Source organism: Nomascus leucogenys, chromosome 15, assembly GCF_006542625.1.
Source record: "Nomascus leucogenys isolate Asia chromosome 15, Asia_NLE_v1, whole genome shotgun sequence".
Lineage (NCBI taxonomy): Eukaryota > Metazoa > Chordata > Mammalia > Primates > Hylobatidae > Nomascus > Nomascus leucogenys.
The window spans coordinates 16,354,665-16,365,378 of NC_044395.1; the positions used below are offsets into that span (position 1 = coordinate 16,354,665).

At 44.9% G+C, this 10,714-nt stretch overlaps 1 protein-coding gene across 3 annotated transcripts in view; it reads right to left on the minus strand.

Moving 5' to 3' along the window:
• Positions 1 to 10,499, minus strand: part of KMT2A (lysine methyltransferase 2A) — a 90,401-nt gene extending 79,902 nt beyond the window's left edge. For 2 of the 3 annotated variants that reach the window (XM_030828994.1, XM_030828993.1), the window contains exon 1: positions 10,034 to 10,499. In XM_030828994.1, the coding sequence (XP_030684854.1) occupies positions 10,034 to 10,465 (432 nt within the window). In that variant the 5' untranslated portion in view covers positions 10,466 to 10,499. Of the gene's footprint in view, positions 1 to 7,881; positions 7,981 to 10,033 lie in introns of all 3 variants that reach the window. The other variant, XM_030828992.1, reaches the window with a different exon arrangement.
• Between the last annotated feature and the right edge of the window lie 215 nt (positions 10,500 to 10,714).

A 10,714-nucleotide genomic window follows, 5' to 3' on the forward strand; every position in this document is an offset into this window, starting at 1 on the left:
CTATCCAAAAGTAATGGAAATTTAAACCAGGACAGCAGGAACAGAACAGCAGGGACAAATAAAAGAAACACTAAAATAATATCATGGACAAGACTCAGAAATTGATTGGATGGGAGTGGGAAGAGAAAGGACTTAAAGATAGCACAGTGTAGAGAGCAAGAATCAACTTTCAAACAGATGTAGGTTCAGATTTAAATTCTAGCTCTGCCACTTACTAGCCATATAACTTAAGGAAAACTAACTTGTCTGTGCCTCAGTTTCTGAGGTGTATTGATGGTTTCTGATAGTGTACTGAGTATGTTAGCAAATCTTTTCTTTTCTTTCTTTTGAGACACAGTCTCACTCTATCCTCCAGGCCGGAATGCAGTGGTGTGATCTCGGCTCACTGCAACCTCTGCCTCCCGGGTTCAAGCGATTCTCATGCCTCAGCCTCTCAAGTAGCTGGGATTGCAGGTATGCACCACCACACGTAGCTAATTATTGTATTTTAAGTAGAGACAGGGTTCCACCATGTTGGCCAGGCTGGTCTCAAACTCCTGACCTCAAGTGATCTGCCTGCCTCGGCCTTCCAAAGTGTTGGGATTAGAGGATTGAGCCTGCCTCGGCCTTCCAAAGTGTTGGGATTAGAGGATTGAGCCACCCCACCCGGCCTGCAAATCTTTTTAAAGAGAGTACAGCAAAACTGTACTTTTCTTTTTTTCTTTCTTTTTTTTTGGAGACAGAGTCTTGCTGTCGCCCAGGCTGGAGTGTAGTGGCATAATCTCAGCTTACTGCAACTTTCACCTCCTGGGTTCAGGCGATTCTCCTGCCTCAGCCTCCCGAGTAGCTGGGAATACAGGCGCTTGCCACAACGCCCAGCTAATTTTTGTATTTTTAGTAGAGACAGGGTTTCACCGTGTTAGCCAGGCTGGTCTCGAACTCCTGACCTCAGGCAATCTTCCCGCCTTGGCCTCCCAAAGTGCTGGGATTATAGGCGTGAGCCACTGCGCCCGGCCCAAAACTGTACTTTTCCTCCTTAAACACACTACTCTTTACTAGTTATTCTTAAACTCTAATCTGCTTTTGACCATTCTGCTCAAGTTTCAACCCCCAGAAATTGCAACCTACAATTCAGCATTTCTTCTATAATTAAATGGTTACTTGCATTGATCTCTGTAGACCAGCACTCATTCTCCTCAAGCTGACACTTAAGAACAAATGTCACCAAGTATAGACTAATGGGTCTGAACCTGGAGCCCAAGAACCCTGAAGAGCCTCAGAGCTTTTATAAGGAACGACCAAGTGCTCTCCTCATAAAAATATCAGGAACAGCCGGGCGCAGTGGCTCACGCGTATAATCCCAGCACTTTGGGAGGCCGAGGCAGGCGGATCACGAGGTCAGGAGATCGAGACCATGGTGAAACCCTGTCTCTACTAAAAATACAAAAAATTAGCCGGGCGTGGTGGCGGGCGCCTGTAGTCCCAGCTACTCGAAGAGGGTGAGGCAGGAAAATGGCGTGAACCCGGGAGGCGGAGCTTGCAGTGAGCTGAGATTGCGCCACTGCACTCCAGCCTGGGCGACAGAGCGAGACTCCGTCTCAAAAAAAAAAAAAAAAAATATCAGGAACACTAGTTATAGAGACAACAGGTAGCAACCCCATTATAGCTGCCTTGGCCTGATAATTAGCAACTCATGGAGGCACTGTGTTCCTTGGTATCTTACTTGCCTATTTACCATCTTGTTCTCTTCTTTTTTGCCTTATCTTTAATATGTTTTAGTTGGACGCTAATGTTGTTACCAAGATGGGTGGCTGGCCTTCAATTTGGTTCCACCTAGTTTACAGAAGAACTTGACACTCAGACTAACATCAAGAACATTCTAAGATTATAGCACTCAAATAGGTGTATGTATGCATACATATACAGGTATAACTTAATGTAATAAAAACCAGTTATTTTGATGAAAAAAAGATTATAACCCTGCTCTCCTTTCAATCTCTTTGTTCTAATAATTAGGGCTTCCTTTGTGCCAGGCAAAGTGCTAAGTGCTTACGTGCATGATCTCAATTAAGCCTCACAATGAGACTATGAAACATGAGTACCTCTGAGTTACAAATGAAGAAACAGAGGCATGGAGAGGTTCAAAAACTTTTCTGGTTGGGTGCAGTGCCTCACATTTGTAATCCCAACACTTTGGGAGGCTGAGGTGGGGGGACCACTTGAGGCCAGGAGTTCAAGACCAACCTGGGCAACATGGTGAGACTCCCATCTCTACAACAAATAAAACAATTAGCTAAGTGTGGTGGTGCATGCCTGTAGTCCCAGCTACTTAGGAGGCTGAGACGAGAGGATTGCTTCAGCCCTGGAGGTTGAGGCTGAAATGAAATGTTTGTGCCATTACACTCTAGCCTAGGCAACAGAGCAAGATCCTGTCTCAAACAAACCAAACAAAACACAAAAAAAACTTTTTTAAGATGGCTGAGCTTAGATTTGAACTCAGGCAGTTTAAATCCAGAGCCCATGGTCTTAACAACTCTTAATTACTGTGCTAAACTATCTCACACCACTACAGTTTAGATTATGAGATTCTCCCTTTCTTCTGTAAAGGTATTTATATATGCACAAATAAAAAATCCTAGCCAAAGAGATTACAAAAGGATTTCCTCATTAGCTAAGCTTAAAGAGATGTTATCCACAAGGTTTTACTGCTTATAATTAAAGGCAATAATCTACGGACTATGTTTGTGTTTGATCTAAAAAGTGGTCAGTCCTCATGGATGGACAGAAGTTGAATATGGGTATGTGTAAATATTTCTCTAGTGTAGGATATTTATTAGAGATAACAATTAACTTTTCCCTGGTGTTTAGAACTGAGATAGTATAAAGGAGAGCCTAAAGAAAAAACTTTTCTCCAAAACCCTTCTCACAAATAATACCACTCTCCTAATTTAAGACAGAAAGCTACCATTACATTGATGCTGTAAAATGAGAACGAAACAATGATGTTCAGCAAAGCATAGATAATACAAGTGGATCTCTCTAAAACATTATGAATGTTAGATTCATAGCTTTTGTTGCTGAAAGACGTCAAAACATCTATACCCAAACATTCCAACAAAACACAAAACCAGAAATGCAAGAAAATGGATAAAATACTATATATGGAAGAAACTCCAACTCCTGAAATAAATGCTACTGGACAGATGCTACCCGCTGGTACTTCACAGGATACTGCTGTAGCAATAATTGAAGGTAAGATATCTGGGGAAATCCCTTCAGTCTATTTGTCAAATAGAAAAACCACCACTCATTTCAAGGGAAGGGGAATTTTCATACACTGCACACAAAACTGCCAACTAACTCTTATATCTTTGTTGTTTCCTTAAAACTAAAACTCATTAGGGCAATACATTCAATTCAACATTTAAAAGTTAAACCAAGCTTGGCCTCGTAGAAGTTTTGGACTAATCCTTCAAGGGGATTTATATCATCCACAATTACAAATCACGTAACAAAATTCTTCTTTCAAATGTCTTAAGTCTTTAGAAGCGAATGTTTAGCAGCAGCTGCAGTCTCATGGTTGGCTTCCCCTGGTGTGTAACCTGACAAGGTAAAAAACTCATTGAAATATTTAACAGTGGTGGTATGGATTTCTTTGGATAGGTCAAGAAAAGCGGCTCATCATTTTAAAAACATGAAGAACCATTTTATGGGAAGTCATTCCCTCAGTCCAAGTGTCTCTGTATTTCCTCAGGGTTTTTGCAGAGACTTTATTGAGGGAGAAAATGAAAAGGCTAACAAAAGGACCCCTTTTTTCTCCCTATTCCCAGCATAATCTACCTCAGCCACAGGGCCAGTAGCATCCACACTGTCATAAATGCCAGCAATTAGAGAATTAGGCCATAAAACCACCCACTCAGGTATAACAGTGCAGGCCTCCAGCTTTATTTAATGCATGCCATAAAAGATCCTGTACTTCCTTCTTCCAGGCCTTCTTCAACAACCAATGAAATGACAATAACAACAACAAAAATAGCCCTTTGTCTGCGTAACCTCGTACTGATGTGATCAGTGAAGCCATCTGGGTCCAGGTAAAGGACTTAAGATTCCTTTTTCTTAATAAAAGATAGCATTTTCTCTAGCATGCCACATGTAGATCTAGTAAAGAACATACTGTATTTTGAATACGAAGGTGCTGGAAACTAAAGTCAAACTACTTTTTCCAGAAAAGCTATTTTATCTTATTCTGAAAATACTCTAGAAGCCTAGACAATTCCTGAACATCTCAAGAAATAGTGGAGCCTACAAGGGTATTCTTAATTAACTCAACAATTTCCAGAACCTCCTAAAGTCTTTCTAATCAAAAGTTAACTCAGATCTCAAAGCTAACTTTAATTCAGTCTATGTCTCAAAGACGATACAACTTAGGAGCAATCAATAATTTCATCTGATTGTCTTGTCTTCAGCAACCTCAGAGTCCACAAAAATCACGAGTCTGAGATTTACTCCACGACAATATTTTACTCATCAAGCTTCATAAACCAGTCTAGATAAGATCCAAGGAAATACTTTGTAGCAGTGAACTCTGTGGCATCCTGTTTCCTACTAGTGCCTACAGGGTTAAGAACCTGATTAAAATGTAGGTACATCATGCCAGACTCATTAGTAATTTAACCTTTCTTAATCCCTGAAAATAACATATGCAAACAAAGGAAGGTCCCATCTCAGCAATCCTTGAATAAATTCCTCCCAAAGTAGTGATAGTCACAAAGCTTCCCCCTTCTCAAAGGTCTATGCCACTGGGCTCTCCACCTTGGCAGAGGAAGAATGGAAAGAGACAAGATATTCACAAAAGGCCCGAATGAAGGCCTTCAGTTAAGTGCTAGAAGGAAGCTGAAGCTCTGTGCCAACACTAGTGGAATGTGGGCAGGCACAAAGAGATCTTAATTAGGAGACCTACAATTAAAACACAGCGAGTTTCCAAAAGAGAGAGGCACTGCAGTCTGTTATGCCTCTGAGCAAGCAAAGCACTGTTGCCACCCCCTCTAGCCACAGGGTAAGGGAGGCAATTGGTATAGAGTCTGCACAGCTGCCCTATGGAAGGACAGCTCTAAGGTGAGCAAAGAGATGAGAATTAAGTCAAGATGGGAATAGTTTCTCTCAACTTCCAATAAGAAGATGCATCACTATTGTGTGAATGATGATTTCCTCCAGGAGTATGTGCCTTAAGATAATTAAATGGAAGTGAAAGATGGGGACATGTCATCTGGTTTTCAGTCACAGAGGAAGAAAAGTTCTAAAGACTGAATTTCTAATGCTCAGTATAAACCATTTCAGAACATATTAATAACTACGTCCTATGAAGTAGGTACTATCACTTCAGATTTATAAATACATTGATGTATTGGATTTTTCTTTTCATTCAAAATTCATACACCTATAGGAATATACCACCTAGACTGAAAATAACTTCTCTTTTGGATAGTCTGGAATTCACAACAATGAAAACACATTTAGCAAAACAAGAGGGCCTCTAAACACCAGATAATGCCTGGGATTCTGTAGGTTCTCAGAACTATGTGTAAGAACTTTATCCTCATTTTTCTTATAAATGAAACTGGTCAACTTCACCAAAGTCCTTATATTTTTTCCACACAACGAAAACCTTCCAAGTTGAAATTTTTCCTCCTAATAATAATGCCAGTTATATGGGCAAATATATAATCTGATATTAAAAATTACCAAACAGAATCCCAGCTACTCAGGAGGCTGAGGCAGGAGGATCAGGAGTTCAAGATGCACCTGGGCAACATAGTGAGGCCCTGACTCAAAAAAAAAAAAAACAAAAAAAAAAAAAAATTATCAAATCGTCTCACTTGACTCTGACTTTTGAAATAAACTCAGAATAAGAAATTCTGATCTGACCAAAAATTTAATACAACAGAAAGGAATCATAATACTGACACAGAACAGATTCATGAGCTATTTAGTCCAAACTTTTCATTTTACAGATCAGAAATTTAAGGTTAAAAGTGAATTTGCCCAGGGTCTTGTAACTGTTCAGTAATGGAGATGAGAGCCCACATCCACTGACTTCTACTCGGAGGCTTCGTGCACTCCATTCTACTTGTGTTCCCTCCTTCATTTACCTTCTGCCAATCTTAGGACTAGCTGTGAAGGCAATGAAGGAGCAACTCCCACTCTTGGTACATACATGACCAGTCAACATTAAAAAAAAAAAAAAAAAAAAAATCACACTCTCCTACTACCTTTCAGCTGCAGGAGTACTATCTTTTCAAGTCCAATCCAAAAGCCTGTCTCAGTCCACATGAACTAAACTGCAATTTCAAGTGAAAAGAAATACACACCACTGCTGTAACTCAGGTTCAATTTGTATCTAATTAAAGTTTGCTATGTTATGATCAGGATGGAAATTTTGCTTTTAATATTTTGTGAAGTAGTAGGGAAGGTAACTGGATTATGACATTAATAAATGAAGACTAGTTACTCATAAATATACTGTTTCAGGGGTTTATTATTACAACAGCCTAACTTCTAGTCAACAGAAAGGGTGCTGCTGTACTATCTTTATTTAGATGGCAAAGTACAGTAGTATGAACATTACCTGAGACAATCCTTAGAAAAATGGGATACTGACACTACAGAGAGAAGGGGAAAGGCAAAAAATGGACCTCTGATTTCTTACAGTGCTCAATAAAATAAAACCTCAATTCTACTTCCTAATTGTCATACAAAGGAAGTTAGGAACCAACAGCAGTGAAGGACAAGTCTCCTATGGCTAAAGGAGTTCAAACAGCAAAGTCATCTGGAAGTTCTGTTACCTAGTTTTAGAAGTATTAACATAGGTGTTGTTAGAGGCAAGTTATAGTCATTATTCACTGAAGGCGAACCAGAGTTTAAAGAGGTTAGAATCATTTTGGATCATATAACCATTTCTTCATGAATCCAGATAAGACTTGAAATAGAGCTATCAGTGAGTTCTGAGAAGCAATCTTTAGAATTCTATGTCAGCCCAGGGTGAACCCTAAACTTCCCTTTTGGAACTTTATCATTGATTAGTAAGGCTATGTTAAAAAAAAAAAAAAAAATGCTTGGCTTCTACACTGAAAACTACCAGGTCAGAGGTTTACCACTACTCAATGCATACCATCGACTCATACTGGATTGCCTCAAACACCACATAAAAAGCTTACCCATGGAACAGAGCTCATTCAAGTCCAATTCAAAAAAAATACTCAAGTTTAATGTAAGGAGTCAACCACTCTTCTCATAATGAAGCAGCAACTACTGTTCAGGAAAAAGTTTTAAAGACAGAAACCCCTTATAAATATGATCCTATTTGAAATAACTGCAATTCCTTGACAGGCTTTACACTATATACTAGTGTTAAGAAAAATAAAACAGTAGTTTACAATTATCTCATAATGCCAGTAGATAAGAAAACGTTTAGCCCCTGATTAAAACTTTAAAAGTGATTTGTCAAAGACCAACAGATAAAATATTCTGGTGCCCAGACATTAGGTCCCTGAATCCAGGTGGCTCTCTTTCTAACCAGTCTCTTGAAAAACTATGATTGGAAGCTGTCAGCATAAAACTTTGCTTTTGAATATGTGATAATATTTGGAATGTGAATGCTTGGTCCTTCAATACAAAATAAATAAGCATACTGAACAAGAAGAAAATGCTTCTTAGGATCCCCTTAAAATGGACTAACTTCTCCTAACAGAGACTTTCTTATTAAACTCAAATATACACGGGGCTAAAATGCTACATATAACCAGGCAAGTCTCAATTTTGAAAATAAGCAGGTAAATGAAATGTCAGTTTTTTTCTTTTTTTTTTTTTTTGCTGCTGTATCTTAAAAAAGCAAAATCAACTCACATTTAAGCACCAACTCCATGCAAGTAACCTGAACGGTTCAGTCTTTTTGTCATGTATGTGGCCTTTGGTTCTCCAACTACATGGGATCTGTGTTGTTAGCTTAAAAAATACAGAATTGGCCTTTCAAAAAAAAATAATAATCTACAGCAACCAATAAATAGTCTCAAACAACCCTGCTGACTGCAGCTGCCTTCTGAAGGCTGGGAAAAGGAGGTGGAGATAGAGCAAAGAGAGGCAGGGAAAGGGGACGCTGCAGCTAGCTACATAGCAAGGAACACGCCCCCATCATGTCCTCCTTGCTCTGTCAGAAGGCGGGTTGTTGTCAGTCTCCTGATCAGGCTGCCTTAGAAACGATTAAAAAAAAGGAGGCAGGAAGACTAACAACTAAAAAATGCCAGCTCCTTGAAAGGAGGGGCCGGGGTCCTTGGGATCTCCTCCCTCCCCTTCTTCCCAGGATCTTTCCGTAAATCTAAAGGGGTGTGGGGCACAATAGGGGACAAGGGGTTTGCCCAGGATATTTTGTGTGCACCAACGGCAGAGCACGCAGGAAACGGCTGGTTGTTATCTTTCCCTTTCTGTTTCAATCAAGAGCACTCCAGAGCAGCAACCCCCTACCCCCCTTCGCTTCAGCCCCTAGCAGCTGCTCTTCCTCCTCCTAGCATCCCCCATGCCATCCTCCCCCCTCTACAATTCAAACTCCCCCCTTCTGCATCCAATGGAAAACAAATGCGCAACGCCACTGGCTGAACCTGAACTCAACTTCCCTTCCCTGGGCAACTTTCCTTTTTGCTGAAGGGGGCTGAGTAATATTTAGAGAAGCAACTCCGTTCTTGCCCCAGTACTAATGGGGAAGGGGCAACGCTCTGACCCTTCATCCACCTTAGGTCCCCTTACAAGAATCAGAGACAACCCCAAGTCCTTTCTAAGGAATAACTTTGCTTGATAATCCTTTTTCTCCCATCCCAAAGCAACCACCGCCACCACACTAAAGTATAACTGTCCCTTATCTACTCTCCTCACCCCAACCTGGCTTCCCCCACCCCTTCCAAGCCCCAGGACTGGCCTAGGAAAAGGTGGATCAATAATGAAATGACGAGAAGAGAAGGGCGGGAGGGAGCTCGGGTTGGAGACTGCGTGCTCTCAGGCGCAGTGGGTGGGGTAGGAGAGCAGCTGCTTCCCCTGGGAGGATGCTGCCTCAGTCCCCCCACAAACACCTCCCCTCACAGGGGCCCCCTTCCCCAGAGCTGGAGGGAAAGCCTGCCTCCTCTCCAGGGGGAGTGGTGGAAAGCTGCTCTTCTCTAAGCCTAGGGGACAGTGGACTATTTTCCCCTCCAAGATGCCACTAATCCTTCATTCTAAAGGAGGGAAAGGCTGGAGTGAAGGTAGAGTAATTCCCGGCTACCAATAGGCTAGAAACTGGCCCTGTAAGACGGGGGGAAGAGACTGCTGTATGAGGAATCACCGTTATCTTCAGAGGGAAAGGAGGTGAGACCAGGCAAGGTGCAGAGGAGAGGAGATTTTCCTCGGTGGGGTAGGGCGGTTTGGGGTGGGGGTAGAGGGTGGAGGTGAAGGAAGGGGGAGTGGCTGGCAATATAGGGACCTGGCCCAGGGATGGGGCGAGGGTTCATCGGGTTTTCGAAAGCAAGGTGCTGGAAGGGACATCGATCCCCAAGGGCTAGGAGAACGTGGCCCTGGATGAGGCCATCACCCGAGAGATGCCCGAGAGGAAAACTGCCCTAGGAGTAACACATCTGCCCAGAGAGGGAGGCGGGGATGTGGCGGGATCAGGTCTCTAGGAGGGAGGGAGGGAGGAATCTTGCTCGGATGAGGTAATCTGTGAAAGGGAGGAGGGGTTCAGTCCCGGGATGGGAAACCCCGGCGAGGGGGTCTGTGCCAAGGGATTTGGGGAAGGGTCAGGGGGAGGAGAGCGGGGGGCAAACGCCCTCAGCCAGATGGGCCCAAACCCCGGGGTGGGGGCGTCTGGGGGTCTGCAGCCCTGCATGGGGGTCCCAAGATGGGAGAGCCATTCGCCCCGGGTCAGGGACCCCGAGATGGTCCCAGAATTGGGATGCTCCTCAATCCCGGATGGGGGAGGGGAGGGGGCTCCGCAGAGGGTCGAGACCCCGGACCTGGGGGTTCCTCGCCCCCTTACCTCTCCGCTGCCGCCTCCCCCGCCGCTCTCCCCAAACACGGCCCGGAACCGGCGCAGGTTGGTGCCGATGGCGGCCGAGACCTGCAGCGCCGCGTCGAAGCCCGGGCCCACCCGGAGCAGGGCTGGCCCTGAAGAGGCTGAGGACGATGACGAAGACGAAGACGAGGCGGACGACGAGGAGGCTGCTGAGGCGGCGGCCGCTCCCCCTGTAACCCCAGCCCCGCTGCTTCCCGCCGCCGCCGCCGCGGCCGCCACAGCCGGGGGGGAGGGGGGCGCCCCGGGGCCGCCACCGCCGACCGGGGGCCCGGGGGGAAGCAGCAGGGCCGGGACGCGTTGCCGCGGGGCGCCCCCTAGGCCCCGGCGCCCCCCGCCGCCGCCGCCCCCGGTGGTCCCGGGTCGGGCGGGGAAGCGCCACCGACAGCTGTGCGCCATGTTCGCCCCGTGAAGTGAAGCAGCGAGAGGGAGAGGCGACAACACAGGGGGGCGGGGAGGCGGAGGGGGGGGCACGGGGCCCCGGAACCTGCCTAACTCGCTCGGCGCCGCCCGGCCGCCTGCACCCTGCCGGCCGCTATGCAGAGCGCCGGGCCGCGCCCGCCAGCCCCGCAATCTGTATAGCGGCGTCGGGCCTCCGCCTCTGATGCCTGGGCGCTGCAACTCCATCCCGAGGCCCGGGCCGCCGCC